General features: G+C 41.2%; 1 protein-coding gene across 2 annotated transcripts; it reads left to right on the forward strand.

Annotated features, from left to right (window-relative positions):
* The first annotated feature begins 420 nt into the window (after positions 1–420).
* YY1AP1 (YY1 associated protein 1) lies at positions 421–27,219 on the forward strand. Of its 2 annotated transcripts, XM_027871407.1 has the most exons (12): positions 421–606; positions 2,387–2,518; positions 15,888–16,101; positions 16,551–16,637; positions 17,824–18,022; positions 20,626–20,770; positions 21,080–21,230; positions 21,811–21,927; positions 22,625–23,975; positions 24,135–24,262; positions 25,096–25,337; positions 26,368–27,219. In XM_027871407.1, the coding sequence occupies exons 3-11, from the start codon at positions 16,015–16,017 to the stop codon at positions 25,294–25,296; spliced, it is 2,466 nt and encodes an 821-aa protein (XP_027727208.1). In that variant the 5' UTR covers positions 421–606; positions 2,387–2,518; positions 15,888–16,014; the 3' UTR covers positions 25,297–25,337; positions 26,368–27,219. The 2 variants fall into 2 exon arrangements, with proteins under 2 accessions (XP_027727208.1, XP_027727207.1); XM_027871406.1 differs by having other exon boundaries at positions 22,625–24,262.
* Positions 27,220–27,425: the final 206 nt, after the last annotated feature.

A 27,425-nucleotide genomic window follows, 5' to 3' on the forward strand; every position in this document is an offset into this window, starting at 1 on the left:
ACCTCTGCAGCCGGCAGGAATGGAATAATCTCGTGCTCCAAGGACAAGTCTTTTTTTCCTCACACCCCTCCAGCTTGCGGGAATGGAATAGTCCAGTGGAGAATGGAATAGTCCTATGCCAAGGACCAGTCTTTTTTTTACACCCCTCTAGTCAGCGCGAATGGAATAGTCCGTTGCTGAGGCTAAATCTCTTTTGCTCACACCCCTCCATCGGGAGGGAATGGAATGGTCCGGTGCTGAGGACAAATCTCTCTTACCCTCACACCTGCGCCGGGCAGGAATGGAATAGTTTAAGACCAGTATTTCCCCCTGCGGAGGCGGAGATGGACTAGTCCCACAGGGCGGGAGGTCGGGGATGGGGCTGATTGTGCGGGGGTTGGTGACGCACGCGCAAGGGGAAGGCTGGGGCGGGAGGTAGGAGGAGGCGGTGGAAATTTAGGAGGCTGGTTGGGGACACTTGAAGTGGAAGCTGGAGTCGGGGAGGTAGCGGTTCCTCGGGCTAACCCGGCCCCAGGCTGGGCAGGTTTGTCCGAGGGAGAGTCGGAGAAGAGCAACCTGCAGGTGGCCCCTGACAAGGGGGGTGCCGGCGTGGTGGGTGCAAAGCGGGTGAGCCCTGGGAGAGGCACCACCGCGGAGTTGTGGGGAGGGATGCGAGTGCCAAGCGAGGGGGGAGGGGGCGGGGCGTGCATGAACGTGTGTGTGTGTGTTTGTGTGTATATATGTGTGTATGTGGGTGTACGTGTACCTTTTCTCCCTCCTGCTGGGAGTCCTTGCAGCCGAAGCGACCCCAGCTCCCCTGCCTCCGCTGGGGGTGGGGGCTGGCTCTTAAGATGGGTAGGTGGGATAGAATTGTCGGGGGGGGGGCAGGACCTGCAGTCTTCCCTGTCACCGGCCTGGCTTTGCTCTATTACAGCCTCGTGAGAGCGACCTTGTACCCCCTTCTCCCGGGGAATAGTCCGGGAATTGGGGGGGGGGGCGCCTAAAAGAGGAAAGAACAAATAGAGGCGGTGCTGGGCCAGTGAGTCAACAAGCATTCATTAATTGCTTACGAAGGTGCCGGACACGGATCTAAGAGTCAGAAAGGCAAAACCGCTGCCTGTGCCCTCAGGGAGCTGATAGTCTAACAGTGGAGATAGTGCAATTAACTAGGGAATGTATACAGATGGGAGGCAGTCTCAGGGGAAGCCACTGCTAACACCCGCAGGGACCGACGAGGCCCAGGGCATTTGTGTGCATAGTGTGATGTGGGCATCCCTAGCAGGCTGGACCCTGTGGGTCCTAAGAGTATCTTAGAATGAACGTCAGGTAGTGGTTGGAGGGGGAGGGGTTCAGTCTTGACAGACCAGTCTTCTTGTGTGATCAGTGGCTGAGTTAACCTCAGTGTGCAAGGAGGTGGCTGACCGGTATATGGATTCCAGAGTGGCCATTTTGTGTGTATGGAGATATGTGTGTGTGTGTGTGTGAACAAGCTGGTTTTTAGAGTTGGGAAGAATGGAAGTGCTGCCACTAATTTACACGTATGGGGGTAGGTGTGTATAGCCTAGACAGGAAGGGTGTATGGAATGTACTCTCTAATAGGGAGCGAGAGGGTGGAATCTGCCTGTCACTGCTGCGACAGTAGTCTTAGAGAGTCTTCCGAAAGTGCTGAGAGGTTGTGACTTGCCCAGGGTCACACAGCTAGTAATCATCAGAGGTAGGATCCAAACTCAGCTCCAAAGTCTTGAGTCCATGGCTAACCATTTGTCTACCAAGCCACTTCTGCTAACTGTCCGTGCACTCACCAGACACCATCTAGCAAGTCAATCATTTGGCAACTAATTTTGTGTGACCCTGGGCAAGTCACTTAACTCTGCTTCAGTTAACTCTTATGTAAAATGGGAGTTATAATAACACCTACCTCTAGGGCTGTTGTGAGGATTAAATATGCTTAGTATAATGCCTGGGACATAGCAAATGCTGTATGTATTAGATACTATAAGAGGAGCCTGTTTCATGGGATTGTATGTGTTTGTATAGGAATGGAAGTACCAGAATGGCCTGTTTGTCCTAAAGCTGGTAGAGTATCTTTTATGAGTGGGCCCATGCATTTAATGGGCTTTTTGGTTTCCCTGACATATTGGCTTGTGTGTATAAATAAGCTGGTTTTTCAGAGTTGGGGAGAATAGGAAGAATAGAAGTGTCCCAAATAATTGATGCGTAGGGAGTGGGTGTGGGTGTGTATGCTTTTGTATGATCTGTTTTTGGTTTAGTATTAGTTTGTACCTAACTGGATGCATTGGGTCAATGTGAGGGACTAGAAAATCTTTTTTTTCCCAATAAAATTTTATTAATATATTTTGTTTTTTATATATTTCCAGTGTTTTATTTCCCTATCTCCTTCCCATAGATCAATCCTTTAAACAAAGAATAAAAAAGAGAAAATAAGCAGTTCAGGAAAAGTTAACCAACATATTGGACAAGTATGATAACATATGAAGTATTCCACACTGATAGTCAACCTGCCATGGCAATGAAGAGGGTGAGATGCTTTTTCATATTTCTTCTTTGGCACCAAGTTTGGTCATAATTTTGAAGCATTAAGTTTCACTTGTGTTATTGTCATTCTTTCCATTTATGTTGCTCTAGTCGTAGTGTATATTGTTTTCCTGGTTCTTCTTGCTGCACTTTACATTAATTTATCTTTGTCTTCCTTGCTTCTCTGTATTCATCATATTCTCTTTTTAAAAAACTAGCTTGGGGCAGCTAGGTGTCGCAGTGGATAGAGCACCAGCCCTGGAGTCCGGAGGACCTGAGTTCAAATTCGACCTCAGATACTTGACACTTACTAACTGTGTGACCCTGGGCAAGTCACTTAACCCCATCACCAAAACAAAAAACTAACTTAATGTGCCATTACATTCATGAACTACAACTGTTTTAGCCTTTCCTCAACTGATGAACATTTACTTTGTTTCAGTTGTTAGCTATTAAAAAAAAATGCTGCTATAAATATTTTGGTGTGTGTAGCTGCTTTCTTTTTGTCATTGACCTCTATACCTAATAATGGAATTTCTGGGTCAGAGGATATGGACGTTTTGGACTAGAACATTCTTGATAGGAAGGTCAATAGTGTGTAAGAAAAAGGATAACTTATTTTGTATTTTTGTAGTTTTATGAAAATACTCTAAACCTGGATGGTACTTTTATGTGTTTTCAATGCACTTTTTCATTTGTCTCTTTACTGACCTGTGATGCAAAAAAGGAATCCACATTCATTTCTCAGTTGATCAAGGTTATTCAATAGCAAGGATAATGAAGAGAAATATGTGTATTTTCGCCTGTAGTTCCCTTTGTCCCTTAGACTTACTGAATTTTGGGCTGCATCCTGATGCTGTGACTGCTTTAGAAAGTATGTTTTGGGTCAGCTAGGTTGCAGTGGATAGAGCTCCGGCCCAGAAGTCAGGAGGACCAGAGTTCAAGTGCGGCCTCAGACCAAACACTTGACACTCACTAGCTGTGTGACCTTGGGCAAGTCACTTAACCCCAATTGCCTCACCAGAAAAAAAAAAGAAAGTATGTTTTAGTCTTCCAGAAAGTAGAGAAACAGTTGGCCAAGGCAGGTTTTTAGCTCTCAGGGTTGCTAGAGCTTAATCAGAAGTCTGTTGTTGCCCTGAAATTTCCTCCAGCCTTCATCTACATTGGGACCCATGGACAAAGGCAAGGTGATTTAAAGAGGAGAGACTGAATATATAGGTTTTTCTTCATTTCTGCAGTTGCATTTTATCAAAAGTCACAGTCCTAAATCCTCCAGCCTGTAGTATTATAGAGTAATCCAGTCCTGCCTTTCTGGGAGGGGGTAGAGGAAAGGACACAGTAGGAAATAATTGTTTGTTGTTCAGTAGTTCAGTCATATCTGACTCTTTGCATATTAAGTGCTTAGTTAACTTCTTGTTGATTGGCAGTACCTGATTGAGATCTCCAACTAGATGTTCCATAGTCCTCTCAAACTCAAAATAGAACTCATTTCCTCTAAACCTCCCCCCTTTCCTATTTAAAAAAAAAAAAATTTGTCAAGGGTACCATCACCCTTCCAGTTTTCTAGGTCTACCACCTTAAAGTCCTTTTTGGTACTGTACATCATGGCCCATATTTATTCAGTTGCTGATTTTTTGTTAACTCTCCCTACATGTTCTTTCTAATATCTGTTCCCTTCTTTTTCTTTAGGTAGTTGGGATTAAGTGACTTTCTCAGGGTCAAACAGCTAGTAAGTGTCAACTGTCTGAAGTCGGATTTGAACTCAGGTCCTCCTGACTCCAAGGCTGGAGCTCTATCCACAGGGCCACTTAGCTGCTCCCCTTTTTTTTTTTCCTTCAAACTTACATAACCACCAGCTTAGTTCAAGCCCACATCACCTCTCGCCCAGTTGATTTCAATTGCCTCCTAATTGTTTTCCCTGCTACCAGCCTCCTTTCTCTCCATCTCACTTTCTACACACCTGTGCTGTTTCTAGTGCCTAGAATATTGTCCTCACTTCCACCTCTTGGACCCCCTACTCCCTTCTTCAGGCCTTAGCTAAAGTGTCTCCGCCCTTAAGAGCCCTTTCCAGTCTTTAGCACAATGTCTGGCACATAAGCAAGCACTTAATATTTGTTGAATCAATGGTTAACCTTACAGAATAGGCTGGATGCATACTGGGGGATTGGCTAAATTGTAGAGAGTTCAGCTGTTAGATGAGCAGATTTGTGTGGAATGTAGTCTGGGAAACTTTCTTCTTCAACAGTGCTCTTTGTGGGGGCAGCTAGGTGGTACAGTGGATAGAGCACTGGCCCTGGAATCAGGAGGACCTGAGTTTAAATCTGGCCTCAGACACTTGACACTTACTAGCTATGTGCCCCTGGGCAAGTCACTGAACCCCATTGCCTAGCCCCACCCCCCCAAAAAAAAGCTACATGTAGTTCAGGTCTTCTAGATAGGTTGATGTGGAGAAAGGTCTAGGAGAATTTATCCAATAGAATAGTCATATGTATGTGTTGTAGAGAGACTTGTACTGGCCATTTGTGTTGATTTTTAGGAGCTACTTCCTAAACTTTGTGTTTATTCAGATGGATATTTGATATCTTCAATTCAGATGTTCCTTCTGAGGCTGAACACTGTAACCTATCTGGACCTGCCTGTCCTTTGTGACACTTATCTGTGTCCTCTTAGAACTTTACCACAGTGGGTCCATCCAGCATCCTGAAGACTTTCTTTGATTTCTCTTGAACCCAGTGGAGTATTTCGTCTCTAATAGCCGTTTCTTGTCCTGAATGGGTGATTAATCCATATTTTCATGTCATAAATTTCTCAGAAGACATTCTTTACTTATGCTGTTCTTCAAAATATCTCATTTGGTAGATATTTCTGGTTGCTCACATCCACAATACATCTCTCTCCATCTCTGTAATAATAATTTGGAATTCTTTGCAAACTGCTGTGTTCTGTGTCTCATAGCTATATAACAACACTGACGGACCACACTCGAAGCCTTTCCAGCGTGGCAAGAGTCTTGAGCTATGCTGGCCTGCAAAGAGAATTCTTAGAGAATCCAGGGATGCCAGGGTCAGGCATTGGAGCAGGACTTTGTAGAGGAAACTTGGTATTCAGGAAATTGCAGGCTCTATCATGTGAGTGATATTCCTGGAAGTTGGATGCTTATAACATGAATCCAAAGGGGACAGCTAGGTGCCGCAGTGGATAGAGTTCTGGCCTTTGAGTCAGGAGGACCTGAATTCAAATGCGACCTCAGACACTTGACACTTACTAGCTGTGTGACCCTGGGCAAGTCACTTAACCCTGATTGCCTCACCAAAAAAAAAAAAAAAGTAAAATATGTAATATAAACCCAAGAAAATCATCAGATTTCCAGTAATTATAAGCAACTTTGTGTTCAGGAGCTAGAAATGGCTTGTTTTCATGCTTCTGGGAGTTGGTTCTCGGTATGATTTTTGACAGGTTAGTGAATTGTAATGAATAGCACTTCTGTGACCATGAAGGAGTTGGCCTGAGTTGATAAGACAGTGCTTTTGAGAACATGGTGGTTCCTTGATAATTTGGTTGTGACTTGTACTGTTTATACATGAATTTGCATTAAAACCAATGCAATTATCACTAAATATATATTTATATATATTTACACCTTAGGTGATGGACTATTTATTGAAGCATTGTTGGTTGCAACAAAATCTTTTTTTTCACTTTTATTAATTTATTTTGATTTATCAACAATCACTTCCATAAGTTTTTGAGTTTTAAATTTTTCTCCCTCTCTCTCCCGACCTCCCTCCCCAAGATGGCACTCAATCTGATATAGGCTATACATATACATTCCTATGAAACATATTTTCACATTAGTGATGTTGTAAGTAAGAATTAGAACCAATAGGAAGAACCACCAGAAAGAGGAAACAAAACACAACGGAAGAAAAAAAATAGCCATCAGTATGCTTCTATCTACATTCAAACGCCATAGTTCTTTGTTTGGATGTGGATAGCATTTTCCATCATGAGGCCTTTGGAGATGTCTTAGATCCTTGCATTGCTGAGAAGGGTTAAGTCTATCAATATTAGTCAATGTACAACGTGACTGTTACTGTGTACAATGTTCTCCTGGTTCTGCTCACTTCACTCAGCATCAGACCATACAAGTCTTTCCAGGTTTTTCTGAAGTCCACCTGCTCATCATTTCTCATAACACAATAGTCTTTCATTACAATCATAAACCACTACATGTTCAGCCATTCCCAATTGATGGGCATCCTCTCAATTTCCAGTTCTTTGCCACCACAAAAAGAGCTACTATAAATATTTTCGTACATGTAAGTCCTTTTCCCGTTTTTATGATATCTTTGGGATACAGACCTAGTAGTGATATTGCTGGATTAAAGGGTATACACAGTTTTATAGACCTTTGGGCATAGTTCCCATAGTTCCCCAATTCCCATTGTTCTCTAATATGGTTAGATCAGTTCACAATTCCACCAACAATGCATTAGTGCTCCAATTTTCCCATATCTTCTCCAGCATTTATCATTTTCCTTTTTTGTCATATTAACCAATCTGATAGGTGTGAGGTGTTACCTCAGAGTTGTTTTAGTTTGCATTTCTGTAGTCAATAGTGATTTAGAGCATTTTTTCATATGACTATAGATAGCTTTAATTTCTTCATTTGAAAACTTCCTGTTCATATCCTTTGATCGTTTATCAGTTGGGGAATGACTTGTATTCTTATAAATTTGACTCAGTTCTCTATATGTTTTAGAAATGAGGCCTTTATCAGAGACGCTAACTGTAAAAATTATTTCCCAGTTTTCTTCTTCCCTTCTAATCTTGGTTGCTTTGTTTGTGTGAAACCTTTTTAATTTAATGTAATCAGAATTATCCATTTTGCATTTCATAATGTTTTCTATCTTCTTTGGTCATAAATTCTTCCCTTCTCCATAGATCTGACAGGTAAACAATTACTTGCTCTCCTAATTTGCTTATGGTATAGCCCTTTATGTCTAAATCATTTGCCCATTTATCTTGGTATGCAGTGTAAGATGTTGGTCTATGCCTAGTTTCTGCCATACTATTTTCCATTTTTCCCAGCAGTTTTTTGTCGAATAGTGAGTTCCTATCCCAGAAGCTGGAGTCTGGGTTTATCAAACAGTAGATTACTATAGTCCTTGACTACTGTGTCTTGTGTACCTAACCTATTCCACTGATCCACCACACTATTTCTTAGTACCAGATAGTTTTGAAGATTGCTGCTTTATATTACAGTCTTAAATCTGGTATGGCGAGGCCACCTTCCTTTGCATTTCTTTTCATTAATTCCCTTAATATTCTTGACCTTTTGTTCTTCCAGATGAATGTTTTTATTTTTTCTAGCTCTATAAAATAATTTTTGGTAGTTTGATTGGTATGGCACTGAATAAGTAAATTAATTTAGGTAGAATTGTCATTTTTATTATATTAACTTGGCCTGTATATAAGGAACTGTTATTTTCCCAGTTATTTAGATCTGACTTTATTTGTGTGAAAAGTGTTTTGTGACTGTGTCCATATAGTTCTTGGATTTGTCTTGGTGGGTAGACCCCCAAATATTTTATATTGTCTACAGTTGTTTTAAATGGACTTTTTCTTTCTATCTCTTGTTGCTGGGTTTTGTTAGTAATATACAGAAATGCCAATGATTTATGTGGGTTTATTTTATATCCTGCAACTTTGCTGAAGTTAATTATTTCAAGTAGTTTTTTAACTGATTCTCTAGGATTCTCTAAGTATACTATCATATCATCTGCAAAGAGTGATAGCTTCATTACTTCATTGATTACTAGAATTCCTTTAATTTTTTTTTCTTCTTCTTATTGCTAAAGCTAACATTTCTAGTACAGCATTGAATAATAGTGGTGATAATGGACATCCTTGTTTCACCCCTGATTTTATTGGGAATGCTTCTAGCTTATCCCCATTACATACAATGCTTGCTGATGGTTTTACATAGATGCTACTAATCATGTTAAGGAAAACTCCATTTATTCCTATGCTCTCTAGTGTTTTTAATAGGAATGGGCGCTGTATTTGGTCAAAAGTTTTTTCTACATCTATTGAGATAATCATATGATTTCTGTTAATTTTATTATTGATATGGTCAATTATGCTGATAGTTTTCCTAATATTGAACTAGCCCTGCATTCCTGATATAAATCCCACCTGGTCATATTGTCTTATCCTTTTGATAAGTTGCTGTAATCTCTTTGCTAAGATTTTATTTAAATTTTTGTCTCAATATTCATTAGGTTCGCCTGGCTATGCTAAGGCACATGAGGAGTCCTGGGGTTGGCATTTGCCTGCTCCGTGACCCTGGGGCTCAGGATCTCTTGTTAGTTTGTTGAGGTGGGGGCTTGGTGTTGGCTTGCTGGGACACTTACTGGCTTGGAACGCGCTCCCCTTTTACTTGAGTGAGACCAACCTTTCTTACCACTCCTCCAAGTTTCCCCTCTTTCCACTGGATCTGCTGTTCCAGAATTTGTTGTGGGGTGCTATTTTATGGTTTTTCCAAGGTGAATATGGAAGAGCAACAGCGATTTCCTGCTTACTCCATCATCTTGGCTCCCAGAAGTCCCAAGCATCCTAAAGAGAATTCTTTCAAAGTATGTTGATATTTCTGTTGGGTCTGAAATCTCCTTCATGATATTTTTACATGTTCAGACAGAAGCCTGTTGACATTTGTGATAGACTGTCTTCGTAAGGAGTAGCAAAGAGTTACGTTGGACTGTGTGCTCAGCCTCGCTGTAGGCTATGCCCCAAATTTCTGTACTTTTCCTTCCCTCTTTTCCCACGTCCATCTGGGTCAGTGGTTAGAGGTTGTGAGTCACTTAACAAGTACCGATCGTATTCCATAGAATATGCATCTGTGCACTAAGAATTTAAGTGGTGCTTGTTTTTGCATATAAAGATGCATATAAAGTCAATTTTTTTCAGTAATGAAGACACATTTTCATTTATTTCAGCTGTACTTATTTGCCTGGTCCCATTGTGAACATATGTTTGCAGGATATGTGGTTTGAATTAGGGCATCCAGGACAAACTGGTCCAAATGCAAATGGAACCCACTACTTTAGTTCAGTGCTCCAACCAGCTGAGCTTGCCAGTTTTGCAGATGGAAGTACAAAAGCCTGGATATCACCTGCCTTTATACAACTTACTGTCTAATAGATTGGATAATATAAACTAGAGTGTGATAAATAAAACATAGGCCAAATTCCATTACACATATCAACACAAGAACTAGAACAAAAACTCAACTGAAAAGACTCCTAAGTCCCAGTACACATTTAGTTCAAATAATATCTGATAGAAAAAAATTCTAGTACAGCAAAAGAATTGGGATCATTTCTTGGATTTTGTTGAAATGGAATCTGACAGGTATGCATATTAGTCAGCTCATGAATTACATAATTTGTGGATTATCTCTAGCAAATTTTTAGTCCCTGATTTGCTTCCCTTTATCATCTCAGTTTCCCTTGGGCTCAGCTAGGAATTCTCAAATATTAGTATAAATGAGCCGTGAGGGTAATGGAAGGAACAACCACACACCAAAAATAAAAAATTAAATGTAACAGATTTTAAGTAACTTGCCTAAATATACTGCTCTCCAAATTCAAATATCATTTTTTGCTTATATACAATTTTGCCTCATTTGACACACATTTCCCTTTCATTAGCCCCACTGCCTGGAGTATAGATCCATTAGAAAATGATTTTTTTTTTAATCAGGTTATACATGTATAGTCATGAAAAATACTTCCATAGTAGTCATGTTGTGAAAAACTAAGTATATTTCCCTTCATCCTATCCTGCCCCCCATTTATTCTATTCTCTTTTTTGACCCTGTCCCTCCTTAGAAGTGTTTGCTTCTGATTACCCCCTCCCCCAATCTGCCCTCCCCTCTATCATCCTCTTGCTCTCTTGTCACCTTCTCTCCCTGTTTTCTGTAGGGTAAGATAGATTTCCATTCCCAATTGAGTGTGTATGTTATTCTCTCCTTAAGCCAAATCCGATGAGAATAAGATTCACTCATTCCCTCTCACCTTCCCCACATTTCCCCTCCACTGTAAAAGCCTTTTCTTGTCTGTTTTATGTGAGATAATTTACCCCATTCTACCTCTCCTTTTCTCCTTCTCCCAGTATAATCCTCTGTCACCCCTTAATTTTATTCTCCAGATATCACCCCTTCATCTTCAACTTACCCTGTGCCCTCTACTTATCAATCTATCTCTCTATCTATATACATACATATAATTTTTTTCTCCTCCCACTACTCTAATACTGACAAAAGACTCATGAGTTACAAATACCATCTTTCCATGCAGAATGTAAACAGTTCAGCCTTAATAAGTCTTTTATGATTTCTCTTTCCTGTTTACCTCTTCTTGTTTCTTTTGAGTCTTGTATCTGAAAGTCAAATTTTCTATTTAGCTCTGGTCTTCTCATCAAGATTGCTTGAAAGTCCTCTATTTCACTGAATGTCTATTTTTTCCCCTGAAGGATTATGCTCAGTTTTGTTGGGTAGGTGATCTTTGTTGTAATCCTATCTCCTTTGCCCTCTGGAATATTATATTCCAAGCCCTGTGGTTCTTTAATGTAGAAGCTGCTAAATCTTGTGTTATCCTGATTGTGTTTCCACAATACTTGAATTGTTTCTTTCTGGCTGCTAGCAATATTTTCTCCTTGACCTGGGAACTCTGGAATTTGGCTACAATATTCCTAGGAGTTTTCCTTTGGGGATCTCTTTCAGGAGGTGATCAGTGGATTCTTTCAATTTCTATTTTGCCCTTTGGTTCTAAAATATCAGGGCAATTTTCCTTGATAATTTCTTGAAAGATGATGTCTAGGCTCTTTTTGATCATGGCTTTCAGATAGTCAAATAATTTTTAAATTATCTCTCCTGGATCTATTTTCCAGGTCAGTTGTTTTTCCAATGAGATTTCACATTGTTTTCTATTTTTTCATTCTTTTGAATTTGTTTTACAGTGTTTCGATTTCTCATAGAGTCACTAGCTTCCAATTACTCTTTTCTAGTTTTTAAGGAAGTATTTTCTTCAGTAAGGTTTTGGACTTCCTCTTCCATTTGGCCAATTTTGCTTTTTAAGGCATTCTTCTCCTCATTGGCTTTTTGGACTTCTTTTGCCATTTGGGTTAGGCTATTTTTTAAGGTGTTATTTTCTTCAGTATTTTTTTGGGTCTCTTTTAGCAAGCTGTTGACTTGTTTTTCATGATTTTTAAAAAAAATTTCTTTTATTTTTTTTTCCTTTTTTTAAAATTTATTTATTTTTAGTTTTCAACATCACTTCCACAAGATTTTGAGTTTCAAATTTTCACCCCATCTTGCCCCTCCCCCCACCCCAAGATGGCATGCATTCTGAATACCCCTTCCCCTAGTCTGCCCTCCCTTCTATCTCTCCCCCCCTTCTATCTTTCCCCCTTTCTCTCATCCCCTTCACCTTCTATTTTTCATGATTTTCTTGCATCACTCTCAGTTTTTCCTCTATTTCTCTTACTTGCTTCTCAAAATTCTTTTTGAGCTCTTCCATGTCCTGGGACCAATTCATATTTTTCTTGGAGGCTTTGGATGTAGGAGCTTTGACTGTGTTGTCTTCTTCTGGTTGTATGTTTTGATATCTGGTACCAAAGAAAGATTCTATGGTCTGATTCTTTTTGCACTGTTTGCTCATGATCCTAGTCAGTTACTTGAGTTATAAACTCTTTGTTAAGGTAGGAGTCTGCTTCCAGTGTGGAGAATATACTGTCCCAAGCTTCCGGGGTTTTGTGCAGCTGTTTTCAGAGATATTTCTAAGGACCTGAAAATTTTCAGTTCTTCCAAGGTGATATGATAAGGGGCGAGGTGTTTACTCCTTTCCTGTTCCATGCTCTGGTCTATGAGTGACCACAAGCACTCTTTTCTGCCTTGGAACTGTGAGGAGGATTGTCTTTCCACAGCCACTACAAGCTCCTCCATGCCAGCACTCCTCCTCACCCCAGGACCACCAACCAGCACTGTGACCCACCAAGCATGGGCAAAGCAAGAGAGTCCTGCACCAGCAGAAAGATCCCTGCAATCCCCGTCTGATCAGCCACTCGATTCTCCCTCAGTCTGTGGGTCAGAAGCTCTGGAGGCAGCCACCGCCCCGGGGCTGAGCGTAGGGACTGGGCCTGGGACCCCGCACTTCTCACAGACTTTTCCCACTGACCTTCTAAGTTGTCTTTAGTGTTCCTGGGTTGAGAAGTCTGGAAACCACCACAGCTGTCCGTGATTCAGTCCTCTGAGGCCTGCTCCAGGTTCGCTGAGGCCTCCGCGCCCACACCAAACTGCGTTCCTCTCCCAGCCCAGCGTGATACACCTTCCGTTCAATCATCCAGGTTGTCTTGGGCTGGAAATTTGTTTCATTCTGTCTTTTTGTGGGTTCTGTTGCTTTAGAATTTGTTTAGAGCCATTTTTTACAGTTATTTGGAGGGGTTTGAGGGAGAGCTCAAGTAAGTCACTGCTTTTACTCCGCCATCTTGGCTCTGCCCCCGAAGATGATTTTGCTGTTACTTATTTGTCTTCAAGTTTCTCTATCTTATATCATCAAATAGAATAAGCATTCCCTCAAAAAGGAAAAATATTTTGACCCCAGAGAGGTTCAGTGAAGAAATTAACATCTTTTGCCACAACAGGAGTACCAGAAACTGACTGAATTAATAGCTATAGATAGCAATTCAGTCAGGGCCTCTTCCCAGTCCCTGGTTGTATCAACATGTTGCTACCAGGTAAATGTCTTGTTGCTCTGCCCTCATTTCAAGGGGAAGCATTGAAGGTTTTTCATTTCTTGGTTCTGCCAGGGAAGCAGCGTCATCTAGGAGATGGAAATGTAGAGTGGGATATGCAGAGGAATGGAGGCTTGTGGGGAAAGTTATTACTGCACTAAAAGGAGAAAGTTTTATGAGGGCTAGGTGGGATCCTTCTCCCCCTCCAGGGTTCTCCCAGCAGAGACAGTGTGACACGATACCCCTGCTTTATGCTAGTGGGACTTTTGACTTTTTGAAAAAAGAGAGTGGAAGACTAAGAAGGAAAGAAGGGGTGAGGGGGAAGAGAAAACAAGCCTTAGGTCCCAAGGGGGAACAGATAAGTTCAGGAGTGAGGAAGTAGGTTGTTTTTGTTTTTTCCCTAAAAAACTGTAAATCCCTGTTAAAAGGAAATTTTTGAGGTGAGACATCAGCGTATTGCAGGAATGTCAGCTGTCAGTTACTCAGTGGTAATGTTATGTAAATACCCTTCTTTACTTTTTGCTGTTTGGCTGATCATTTACTCATATGTACATTATCTGGGTTCCTGGTTTCCAAATTTTTTTGATCACATACCCCATCACTATAAGTGTTTGTACATGTACCCCCAATACCTGTATATTTATTTATAAATTATACATATATACCAATGTACTTGTGTACATTATACAAATATAGAAATTACAAAAGGATAAGATAAAAATGAGACAAACCATGTTTAAAATTTTTTATTTTACTTATCAATGGTAGAAAAAACCTTTTTGCTTTCACTAAAATGTGAGAATAATATAGTTTTTTGAAGGTCTGGTTTTAAGTTCATTGCTGAGCAACCTGGATAGATATAACCCATATAAAAGTTTTTTGGGGGGACCTCAATAATTTTTAAGTGTAAAGGGGTCCTGAGATCAAACATTTGACAATTGCTGGTTTAAATGAACAGAATTCCTGTGGTCATCCTTTCCCTCTTTTGTGGATTATACCCTGATTTCCACAATTGCTGTCATGATGGGATTGTTCAAGGAGTAGGTAGGAGGAGAGGAAGATAATAAGAATGGGAGGATAGCAGGGATGAGTAGGTAGTTAATGTTGGTGGGAAGACTGCTTATCTCCATAGAAGTTGTTCCCCTGGATGTTATTGGCTGGGGGAGAGAGAGAGAGGCTAAAGAAGGCTGATGCCTTGGGTTCACAGCAACATCTTGGTTAATCTCAAGGATCTTGGGTGCAGAATCTGGGTTGCCCTCACCAAAGTGTTAGGGGAGGTGATGGCTGAGGTGATAATAGGTTTGACAGGAGATATAATGTCTCCTGTATCCCTCAGGTTGAACTGTTGTTTCAGTTAGTTTGGCTTGCCTAGCTGTTATGTGGTAGTTGATGATGGTGAGGGGCTAGAAAGTAACTTAAATTCAGGCTCTCCTAGCCCTCTCTCATCTGGTCTGTAATGGAAAATGAGTTGTTATGATAATCAAGCATTAGTCTGGAGGACTAATGATGAAGCATGCTTCTTACCTCCTGATAGAGAGGTGATGGACTCAGACTGCCAAATGAAACTTTTAAAAATAAGTTTTTATTGATCTTTTCTGTTTCTTTCATCATCATTGTTACCCCCTGTATCCCTTCCCCTACCAGAGAGCCATTCCACATAACAAATAAGATTTTTTTAGAGAGGGGAAAAAAACCTAGCTCAATTGATCAGTACATTGAAAAAGTCTGAAAATATGGCACCTGTGAACTTCCCATCTCCATGAAGGGGTAGGTTGGGGCTTTCTCCTCATATCTCTTAATTTGAGTCACATTTGATCCTTGTAATTTTGTTATACTTATTTTTTATTTTTGGTGTGGAGTTCTTCCCTTTACGTCGTTCTCGTTACTGTGTATATGATTTTCTTGCCTTTGCTTCCTTTGCTCTGTATCAGTTTATATATATCTTTCCATGTTTCTCTGTCTTTATCACACACATCATTTCTTATGGCCCAGTCATATTCCATTATATTCATGAACCACAGTTCATTTAGCCATTCCTCTAGTTGATGGGCATCTGCTTTGTTTCCATTGTTTAGCTATCACAAAAAAGTCATGCTATAAATATATTGCATGTGAGGACTTTCTTCCTCTTGGTGGAGTCCTTGGTGTATAAACTTAGTAATGGAGTCTCTGGTTCAAAGGGTATGGACATTTTAATCACTTTATTTGCATAATTTCAAATTGTTTTCCAAAATGGTTGTACTGTTTCACAGCTCCATCAATATATTAGTGTTCTTTATTCCACAACCTCTCCAGCATTGACTGTTGCTACTTTTTTGGTCATTTTTACCAATTTGCAGGACATGAGGTAAAACCTGTGAGACACACACATATCTATTTATTTATTTATTTATTTTTGAATGTAGACAGTATTTGTTTTGCTCGATTATACGTGTTTATAACAGGAGTTTTATTTTTCTTGCTTTCTCAGTGGGGAGAAAAGAGGGAAGGTAAGAGGGAGAAAAAGGTGACTTTTCAGAGAATAAATTGTTATGGAGCAAGGAAAATGTCTAAAATTATTCACTCTCTATTGGGGACAGGTTTGAAGAACTACTAACAAACTTGCCTAATGAGCAAAATCATGTCATAAATGAATTGGTGGCACACTTAGTGATCAAGAAGTCTTTACCTAAGCAGAAGCAGGAAGCACAGAAGGCCAAACCAGAGATGTCCAAGCCCCAGGGTGATAATACCGTGCCCACAATGGTTCTGGATGTAGCTCAAAGGAATAGACTTCAGCAACAGATGCAGCAGGTGAGATTCCCCTTACAGGGGGATACTTGGTCCCCATGGAGTCTGAGGCCAGTAAGAGACTTCTTAGTATCAATAAAAACTAAATCATAGCTTCTTTGGGAAGGGATCTCCAAAGATTGTGATGAATGATATGCCAAATATACCCGTAGTCTTTAGTACAGGATAACAAGACACCCATCTACAACATGCTGTAGAACTCAACAGCCCTCACAGAGCAGGAAAAGTTTTTCTTTAGATCCAATCTGAATTCCTCATGCTCATTTCTTCTGCTCTTATATCTGATAAGTTCAAGTTAAGGAAGCGCGTTAAAACTGGTCGGTATCCTCCGAAGGAAGCACAGTGTTTGGATTAAAGTTGCAAATACGTCGGTAAAATCTACCTAGGTTCCTGAAACAATAACACCTTCCATGTCTCTGATGTATTTTGTATTTTTTTTTCTCCCTCCCCAGCATGTTCAGCTCCTGACTCAGATTCACCTTCTGGCCAGCACCAACCCCAGCCTCAGTTCGGAGGCCAGTACCACCAAGATGTTTCTTGTAAGGCCCTGTTTATACATGAGTCTGAAAGTGAAAGTGCAAAATCAGCTTGGCAAATAGTTTTCCAAAATCTCTCATCCTACATGATTTACATCGATCCCTTCATTTACATTAACCAGTTCTCCTTGATCTTCATTTTAGCTATTTTTACCTTTTCTTCCTATTTCTTCCCATATTGGCTAAGAGTTCATAGGCATTTGCTTACTGCCTTTTTCCTCCCATGACATCAGGTTCCTATGAAAGGACAGAATATATTGTTTCCACAACCTCATTGATGTCCATTAGTTCTGCTTAATTTTGTGTAGGTATGCTGGTTTGTTTGTTTGTTTGTTTTTTCATATCTTAGCATGTGCAGTGTTTTCAAAGCAACATTTACCATTAGTGATTTATATACCAACCTTATTTTGCACAATGTAAAAAATAACATGATGTAGGGAGTGAGTTAAAGGAAGAGGTAGAACTTTAAATCCTGAACTTTCTTCTATTATAAAATTGTCCTTGAGGTTGGTAACAGGGGTTTGGTGAACTATTTTGTAGATATAGGCATTTGAATGATAAAGTTGGTGGTAGCCCTTTAATCGTTTCCATGGCAATATTTGAGTGCCTCTTTTCAAAGTGCTTTACATACACTCTCATTTGAGCCTCACAACAGCCTTGAAAAGGTAGGCTGGTATTATTTTCCTTATTTTGCAGATGAGGAAACTGAGGCTTAGGTAAAGTGCCTTTTCTACAGTTATAGTGCTTGTAAATGTCTGAGGCAGGATTTGAACCTAGGTCTTCCTGAATCCAATTTCAGTGTTCTAACCAGTAGTATCTTGTAGTCCTGCTTCTCAAATAGCTTATGGTCTAATTTGGAAGAGAATACACTAAAAAAAAAAAAAAAAAGACATTTTCAGTATAGCATATGTACAAATGAAAATAAGGGAATATAGTATGAACAGTAAGTGTATGTGCTTCTAGCATTTTGACTAAAGGGGGAATCAGAATGGATTGGGGCTTATTAGGAAATACTTTCTTAAAGAGGCTCTAAATAGAATTTGTTTTGCCACTGAAATACTATTTTACTCCACCTTATAACCCTTCCCTGTAAGTAGGAAGAGTTTCTTGATCCGGGTGTGTGGGTTGCATGGTATTCCTTATGTATTTCTGTGATGCAGCTTAACTATTGTGTTCTGTGTTTTCCCAGAGGGAACTGGGGACCTTTGCTCAAAGCTCTGTTGCCCTTCACCAGCAGTTTAATCCCAAGTTTCAGACCACATTCCAGCCTTGTAACCTGAAGGGTGCTATACAGCTCATTGAAGACTTTCACTCACATGTCAACATTGACTTGAGCCCTCAGAAAAATGTCCAGAAGAATGATGAAGGACTAAGCCCTGAATATCCAAGTACGGTTTTGAGTGTGTGGTGATACTGGTCTGTTTGGGGAACTTGTTAAATGTGACTAGGGCTGATGCTTTATGTTCTTTCTCCTTTGGGATTCTTCCACATCTTTTACATAGTTTGGATGGTTTAAGCCAGGAAGAGAACATGGGTAGGTGACGAAGTATATAGGGAAAAAAAATTAGTTTCCAAAGTGGAGATAGAAACAGGAATGAGATTAAGTGTAAGAGTTGGGGCAACGAGAATATAGGTCCAATAAGTTGGTGTATGTGAATTTCTGGGAATTTTTCAGGTCGCTGTAATGTGTATTCTACATTGAGTTCACCTGAGTGCATGTCTAATAAGAATCTTAATTTATATAATGAATTTATATTTCAAAGCACCCATCTTTTTCACACATCTTTGCAAGGCAAGTAGATTTCCATTTTGCAAATAGATAAACTGGGACATAGGAACTTAGTAATTTTGCTTGGTCTGTGTAGTTAGTAACGATGGAACTAGGGCCAGAGCCCAAGTACAGGGTTCTAGAGTCCTAGTACAGGGTTCTTTCCAGTAACTTAGATGAAATGAAATGTAAATTCAGGTCAGATTTAGCTGTCATGTGACTGTTTTCATAGTGTTGTGTTACTGCATCAAGGACCTGTGATTTTACTGGTGTGGGCCCTTTTGGCACCTGTGAAGATTACAGCCTGTCTATATTCTTAAAGAGCTGTTTGAAACTAAGATAGGTTAAGTAACTTGCCTCTGGCTTCTCACTGAGTGAGAGTCAGGTCTTGGACCTACCAGATCTTCTGACTCTTTGAACCCTGCCACTCATCACAAGTTGTGTAAAACATAGAGTAACAGGTTTAGTTCTGGTTCAAATTGATTTACCAGGTACTTTTTTGGGTGGGGTTGGGGAATGGAGCTTTGATTTGGCTTACTGTTTGCTAAAATAAACTTATACATTAAATTTGGATCAGGTTCAGTATGGTTTGGTCTGTACCTTTGTTCATAGCTTGGTTTGAGTCAAAGTCCTTGGTTCTTTTCATTAAAATAAAGCGTGAGAAGGACATACACTCACCAAGATATTCTCTGTAGAAGTCCTTCATTGAGAGTTTACTGATGCCCATTCAAAGGTAGTATCCTGTATTTCTAGAGCCAAAATGATTTTTCTTCTGGGGACTTTGAAGCATTTTGTAGAAGAAGAAATAAATTCAGCAGATCTGTCCAGAATAACAGTGACATTTAGAAGTGAGCAGGCATTGAGGGACTTCCGTTGTTTCAGGTGCTCTCAGGATTTTCTAGTTACAGCTTATAAGAGACACAGCTTGGCATGACAGTCAAACAAAAAACAATGAAATATAGGAACTGTGAAAAAGAAAGGTTTAAAAAATGGAGGCCTTTTATTTTGGAGAAGGCTCTAGGGAAGTCAAGCAAAGTAGAGTACATTTATATAGGAGAGATGGGGTGGCAGGTATATAACTTGTCCTTCAAAGGTGTGATAAATAATTATTTGGAAAATAGGGCCAATTGATTTTCACTTCAAAGGAAATGAGCAGACTTGAGTTGATGTCTAGGGTTGGAGAAAGGATCTGAAGGATCCAATCAGTTTCCAGATCTTGCTGTTTCTGCCTCCTTAACATCTTTTGCATGTGAGCCCTTTTCGCACATGACCACCACCCTTAGTTAGCCCCTCATCGTCTTTTGCCTCCTAGTTAGTCCAAGTCTCCTTGCTCCAGTTCAGCCTCCACAGAGGGGCCAAAATTTTCCTTAAGTGTAGATTTGACCATGTCACTCCCTTACCCAGTAAATTCCAGTGGCTTCCTGTTGCTGCTAGAATAAAATATTGGTATTTAAAGTCCTCCAAAAACTAGTCTGAATCTGTCTTTCTAGCTATATTATGTTAGATCAGGGATTCTTAACTTGTGGTCCATGAACTTGTTTTTAAAATATTTTGGTAACTGTAATTCTGTATTATTTGATTTCCTTTGTAGTCCTCTGTATTTTATTTTATGCATTTAAAACATTATTCTGAGGGAGGATTCATCAAACTGCCAAATGGGCCTATGATACAAAAAGGTTAAAACCCTTGTAATTAGACATTACTCCCTTTACTGCACTCTCTGGTCCTGGTCAAAGGGAAGTATTTGTTCCTCACACATAGACTCCATCTTCTGAATCTGTGTCTTTGTCCTATTTCCCATACTTGGAATATATTCTCTTCTCACCCCCACTTTATAGAATCTTCATTCCCGCAGGCAACACTAGTTTCTTCCCTAACAACTTTGCATTTAACGTATTAAAATTTTATTCTTTAAATCTCAACATATTTGTTTTGTACATACTTAATAAATGTACCTGTTGTTTCTTTTGAGGGAAATATAAGTTCCTTAAGACTTAAAAAAACCCATCAGTATCTCCAGTGCTTGGCATAATGCTTGGCATATAGTAGACACTTAATAAAAAATGCTTGTTGATTGATTCCACAATCTTCTGTAATTGCGTATTCTAAAGAATATTGTATATGATTTAAAGACGACTTGGGCCTAAGAGTGCAAAGAGATGTACTATGATCTCTGAGCCCTCATAGTTCCAGCGTTCTATGAACCATAGATTTTTCTTACAGCCAGCGAATTTCCTTGTCTGCCTAAGCAAGTGGCCTGGATTCTGGCCACAAGCAAGGTCTTCATGTATCCAGAGCTGCTACCAATACGTTCCCTGAAGGTGAAGCATCCCAGGGATAAGATATTCTTCACCAAAGCAGAAGACAAGTAGGTATTCAATGTTAGGAAGAAGTAAAAAATCAGAAAACAGGGAGGAGTCACAAGCTCTTCCCTTGGGGAACAACCGATTTAATGGGCAGATGGAACATAAACGATATGGCAGACCACCAGTAACAGAGAATTAAGTGCAGAAAAACTGGTTGGACAGAGCTTTAGCCATCAGTCATTGGTGGCTGGGGACAGAGAGGGTATCATAGAACTGGGTTGTGGGGAGGGATGGAAATGAGTCTGGGAAGTTGGGAGAAGTATTTGAAAGGAGGGTCAAGGCCTGTTTTTGAGTCTGTGCATCTTTTTCAGCTTATTAGCTTTGGGGCTGAAACATTTTGAAGGGACTGAGTTTCCAAAGCCTCTAATCAGTAAATACCTCCTGACTGCCAAGTCTGCTCACCAGCTGACAGTGAGAATCAAGAATCTCAACATTAGCCGGGCTCCTGACAATATCATTAAAGTGAGCCACCTCTTCTTTATTCTTTTCATCTCTATCCCAACCTCTCTGCCTTTTGTGGAAAAGGGTAGTTTGCTTGATAGAAGGTAGAATTGAGGACTCTTAAGTTTTAAGTTGAACTCCCTTGTTTTGAAGCATTGTGTTAAACGTTGCCATCATGTACCTCCCTTTCTCCCTCTGTACATACACACATGTGTACAGGGTGTGCCCAGGGTGAGGGCAGTGGGTGCCCTTCTCTTGACTGTTTGCCTTGTTACTGCACTTCCCCATGGGGAATTGAGCAGGACTTGAGCAGTGTGATTGCTTCATCTTCATTTCCTCACTTACTTCCCCTTCCCTCCCCTCTCCCCAGCTGAGTCTAGGGGACAAAGAAATGGGACATTGGAACAAGGGTGGGATCATGCTCATTGAGTGCAGAAACCCCCAACTTGACACGTGTGTGAATCCTATGTCTGCTTGCATCCACAGGAACAGGAAATGCCCTTAATTTCCCATGTGTTACTCCCTTCCCTCTTCTTCCATCCCAACTCCAACCTGGCTTATAACATGAGGATTATCACTCATGCTTGTTCTGTGTTCTCAGTATTATAAGAAGACGAAGCAGCTGCCAATATTGTTTAAGTGCTGTGAGGAGCTTCAGCCTGATGAGTGGAAGCCACCTGTGGAGAGGGAAGAGCGACATCTCCCATTCTGGTTAAAGGTACAGGCCTTATTGTTCCTCCTAGAAAGACCTACAGAAAACCAGAGATGTCATGGAAAACTCACTGCAAGAGACTTAGAGAGTCTAGTTCAGCTCTGCAAGGCAGCAGTCATAGAATGGGCTGCAGGAAAGCTTAAGAAATGTTCTCATCTACCCTGAACTTCTAACTAAGTGAGAGTCTCTTTTGTGTTGGACATGCCTTACAGAGGTGGCACAATTTCATTTTGGTTCCTGCATAACTGGATATAAACTTTAAGAAAAAAATTCTTTCGAAGCTTTGTAATCATGAATAAAAACACCTTCAAATAGTCAAACAAGAATAAAAATGATCATATGTGAAACAAAACTCCATTATATATGGTTTGTTAAATATGAATATTGTTTAAACCATATGATAACACATTTCCTTTTTGCTTTCCTGGTCCCTTCAGAACTTGTTTTCCTGATTTTGATACAATAAAATTCTAGTTTTCTATGGGAAGGTTTTCAGGACTTGGGGAAGGAGAAAGTGTCTAGAGTACAGGCAGAATCTTTATTTAGGGAGTAGACTCAGTAGAAATTTGTCAGTGGGGGAGGAAGAAATGTCTTTTTATTTTCGAGAGAGTCCTTAAAGTTTCACAAAGAGTATCAGATTCCTGATAGCCTCCTTATTTCTCTTCAACCCTAATAAATAACCAGAGTTTTTGTCTCCCTCCAGGCCAGTTTGCCAGCTATCCAGGAGGAAATACAGCATTTAGCTAATGATGGTGGAGAATCAGGAAATATGTCTGAATTAGCTGAGACAAGTTCTGACTCAGGTCTGGAGTCAGGGAATGATAGCCGATATCCCCTGCTGCTGCCCAAGAGCGTGGTGCTGACATTGAAACCACTTGCCAAACGATTTTCATCTAGGAGGATTTGGAGGCAGAGGTCATCGGTCCTGAAACCCCTCCTTATCCGCCCTGCCCCTTCTCTCCAACCTTGCTCAAACGATAACACTCGAGTTGGATTAGCTCAATCGGAAGCACCTCCAAGGAAAGTGGAGATCCCAAACTCCCAGCTGATCCAGCCAGCCACTGTCTTGCAGACAGGGCCAGAGGCTTCACCTTCCAGTGGCACTGGGAGGAATGGCAGGGAGATTCCCGTGACATTGCCAGCTGTAGCTTCCAAGAACACAGCTAGGTCCCAAACCTTCCTTTCTCCTGCTGCAGCAGTCTTCAGACCCAGGTTCTTGTTGCCATCACTTGTCCCTCCCAAACGATGTGAGCCAGGGGTGAAGCCCCCAAAGAAAAAGTGGGCCAAGGGCTCCCGTCCCTTGAAACCTGCCCCTGTCGTTGCCCCTCCCCGGGTAATCCTCACTGTTCCTGCCACCGCTGTGGAAGTTGTGAGTCTTAACAACAATTTTAATGTGATCCAGCCTCTTAGAGCTATAGCTCAGAGTCCTCAGACCGTCCCCATAACTACCCTCTTGGTTAGCCCCACATCTTTCATCTGTCCATTCAGCCAGCCCCTTATAGCCTCTTCTATTCCACCTTTAATTATTTCTGGTAACCCTGTGAATCTTCCTGTGCCACCTACCCCTGAGGAAAATACACAAGTGAAACAAAATACTCCTTGTCCTCAGGCTGAAGGGGAAAGTGCCTTTCCAGTCGTGGAACCCAAACTGGAACCCCAAGAGTCATCTCCTCTTTGTCCAAGTCCATACCCCAAAGAAGAACACAGCCCAGGGCCTCCCACACCAGGTAGTCAGGTAGACTTGTTTAAGGGTAATGCTCACAGCTGGACTGTTGTGAAGACACAGGATGGGAGGCAGGTCCTGGAGCCGCTGTCTCGTACCTCTCAGGAAGCTATCGATTTTCTGCCAGGGAATTTACTGAACATTGTGAAAGTAGAGCCTGAGGAACCCGAGGAGGAAGCCAAGTTGAATTGGAACAGGCTTCCTGAGCCAGACATTTGTGATGAAATAAAAAAAGAGGTCTCCATGGAGCTGGATATGGGACCCTCATATGAGGAGGCAGGTAGTGCTCAGGAAGTGAAGAAAGAGGAAGATTTACCAGAGGAGGAGGAAGGTGAGACGGCAATGACACTCTCATCCCCCCAGGGGACTCACGGTGGAAAGATGAGCAGAGGGTCTCCCCAGAACACCTCCTCTTCCACTGCTCCTGATACTGTACTTAGTCGTCCCCTAGGGAAGCTTAAAGACTTACCCAGTGTTGTTGGCTTGACAGTGAGAACCCAAGCTGGGCCAGAAACGGGGGGTAAGAAGGATAGGCCCAAAGAGGAGGAGGATCTTGACCATGATGAAGAAATGGCATCAGTCTCTGAAGAAGCTGTGCTGTTTGTCCCAGAGCTTCAGGTGGGAGATTGGGGTATAAACACTGTGAATGAAGGCTTAAATATATGTTTAATGTATAATTATCTCTTGATTATCTTGGAGTGGGTGTGGGGACGGGAGGGAGGGAGGGATGGATGGATGGAGAGAGAATAGTAGCACAGATAACCTGAAAACTTTATTTGGCTCTGGAATATATTGTGTGGTGGTTGTTCCCTTCCCCCTCCCCTTTTATATATAGTATACTGAGAATGTTAAAAATGACTAAATGACTTAATGGAAGGTAACTGGGCTTACATATTTTCTAGGGATCAGCTCCTACAGAAGTGGCTTACGTAGAGATGATTGAGTTTCTTGTGGATTCCGTTACCTGGGGGAGTGTGAATGTGCATTGTTGGGAGAACTGGATAAGGGACAATATTAGTTCAGGATGACAAAATCCAAGAGATCATCAAGCTTGAACCCTTCAGTTTTTATGGATGATAGAATTAAGGTCAAGAGACTTGCTAAAGGTTACACAGGTAGTAGTAAAGTAGGTAATTAGGTGATACAGGTAATAGTAGTAGAGCTAGACTCCAAAACTAGGGTACTGCCTTTCTGTTTCCTGGAGCAGATAATGCTAAAAATCTCTAGGAAAGAAAAACCATTGAGTGTTGATCTTGTCTCTCCTGTTACCTTTAGGCAGGCTGGCAGCTGCCCCCACCCATCTTTTAATCATCCTCCTAGCACCTAAATTATGAATCACAGCCAGATAGTGGAGGTTTTGTCCCTACTGCTTAACATCATTTTCTGTTGTATTTGTAAATTTGGATCCTCAATGGATGGAGCTATGAGCAGTGATAAAAAGGGTTTTGTAGGAGACCGTGGAGAAGCCAACATGTCTGGTGTCTGGGAGGTACATGGGCCAGGAGAGTGGTTCTGAGGAAGAGAAACCTCGGAGAGAGAATTCTGGTGCTGAGGTTGTGGTGAAAGTGGAGAAAATGGAAAGTCCGCAGAGAGATGATGAGGTGATGGATGAAGCCGATAGAGATCCTTCCTTCCATCTTTGCTTCACCTAAGGTGGCCCCAGAAGTGGAGACCAAAAGGACGCCCAACCCAGGTGAGTTTGTTAGGTTCACCTTGAGGAGCCATCCAGAAAGATGGCTATTCAATTGCTCTTCATCAGCCCCCACCAAACACTGGAGAGAGAGCTCGGTTCCAAACTTGATTGCAGGATTTCCATTGAAATACCACCAAAAGTAAAGAATGTAACTTCTTTGAGGGCAAGGACCATGTCTTACACATTTCTTCTATTCATTAGAGGGCCTAGAACAGAACTGAGAACACAATAGGTGATTCTCAACAAATATTTATTGGTAGAATCTCATCAAATGCCAGTTTTGCATTTCCCCTCTTCAGCTTCTTTATGCCGGTCCCTTACCATCTTTTTAAAGATGAAGCTCAGAAGTATCCACCTGTTACTGTAAAGTCCTCTTTCCACCAAACACAGAAAGAGATCCATGAGGCCTGAACACAAAGAAGGAATTGGAGTTGATTCAATTTGTTTGAAACCTGCTGCCCAGATTTTTTTTTTTAGTGAGGCAGTTGGGGTTAAGTGACCTGCCCAGAGTCACACAGCTAGTAAGTGTTATGTGTCTGAGGCCGAATTTGACTCTTGATTCTATCCACTGCACCACCTAGCTGCCCCTGCTGCCCAGATCTTTGAGGGAATATATGTTCTTGCCAGTTGGAAATATGCCCAAGCCCTGCCCCATGAATATTGGCCAACAGGGCAGTTTTGTAGGTCTCTCTTTTCTTAGCTTTCACTGACTGCCATCTGTTGGATCATGCTAAAGTTCAACCCCCTTGGGGGGGTGTGCATTATTATCACAGGGATTTTTTTTTTGTCCAAACCTGTGCTTTCATTAGTGTAAGGAACTCCTTATGAGTTAATTGCTTCTTCTAGTAGAGGTCAACAATCTATTCTACAACTTAGTCTTAGTAGTATAGAGTCCGTATGTGTAAGAGCTGTGACCTGAATCCAGAGCTTCCTGAATCTGAAGCCAACTTTCCTGCCTAGCAATTTTTCTTAAAGCCAGTTTTTTTTTTCTGTCATCAAATAAAGCCAAAACTTTCAACTGTGCTTTTAGGGGAAAGCACCAAAGCTGTTGGATATCCGGAACTCGTGAAGCCCTGTAGGGGCCAGAAAGGACACCGTGAAGCTGCCCTTCCGGTACAGTGAGTGCATCCTAGAAAGGAACTCCCCGAGGGAAAAGTACGTGGTGTATTGTTCCAGTGGACCTAGCTAGCATAAGACCACAGATGCCTGCAGGACTTGCTTTGGACAGATCGACTCTGTTTCCTGAATTGACCTACCTCTATTCAGATGGGCGCTCACCCAGCCAGTTCTCAGATTTGTTCTTGTGCCTTGATCTCATCTTGTATTCCTATATTTTTTTCTGTGTGTCCATCTCGAAGCTGATCCAGGTAGTCCACAAATGGTGCTTAACCCACCATGTGTGATTGGCTAGACTTTATGTAACCTGGTTAGCTTGTCACTTTGTCGTTGGTTGTTAAACTTTTGCTTTAATTGGTTTGCTTGCATATAATTGCAAGAGCATGCCCTCATTTGAAAGATGCAGTTGAAACACTCTGTGATGTTATAAATTGACTGGTTCAAGCTAGTGACTTTTGTTGACTCAAGCTGCTGGAAATTTTATGAAAGTCTGCACTAGCAGACACCTCATTGTGTGCTTTTCAAACTGTATTGAGGCCAGAGGAGAATTCCCAATGCTGGGAATCCTAAACTGAAAGGGGCAACACTCCCATAGCTGTCATTGTTACATGTGCCATTCCTTGACCCACCATTCTTCCAAAGCAGCTGGTTTATAATAGCCTACCAGTGTTATGGGGTTCTTGAGGTCAGGAGTGACTCTGGGTTTCAAATGCACGTGTTTCCTCTTAAGTATCCTTGTCAATAAATTCCCTTTATCAACTTGGTAGTGAGTGTGGCTTTTTTACTTGTCTCATACTGGCATTAGAACACCATATTGTTGAAGACTTGTGCACCTAGAATTTGCCCAGGCTTACAGGATCAAAATAAACACTCACCTGATGCTCTCAGCCCTAGGCCCTGAGTTTCTTCTTACTTATGGAATCCTGCTCTGGCTGCTGGGAGGAGATCCAGAGGAAGAAGTAGTCATGGTAT

This window comes from Vombatus ursinus, unplaced genomic scaffold, assembly GCF_900497805.2.
Source record: "Vombatus ursinus unplaced genomic scaffold, bare-nosed wombat genome assembly UNPS02014798.1, whole genome shotgun sequence".
Lineage (NCBI taxonomy): Eukaryota > Metazoa > Chordata > Mammalia > Diprotodontia > Vombatidae > Vombatus > Vombatus ursinus.

Excerpts from the sequence above, each read along its gene's own strand:
- YY1AP1 (XM_027871406.1), top strand. The coding sequence starts at position 16,015 with ATGTCCAAGCCCCAGGGTGATAATACCGTGCCCACAATGGTTCTGGAT. Across the intron at positions 16,638-17,823 it reads GTACCACCAAGATGTTTCTT|AGGGAACTGGGGACCTTTGC; the intron begins GTAAGGCCCTGT and ends GTGTTTTCCCAG. Across the intron at positions 21,231-21,810 it reads CTCCTGACAATATCATTAAA|TATTATAAGAAGACGAAGCA; the intron begins GTGAGCCACCTC and ends CTGTGTTCTCAG.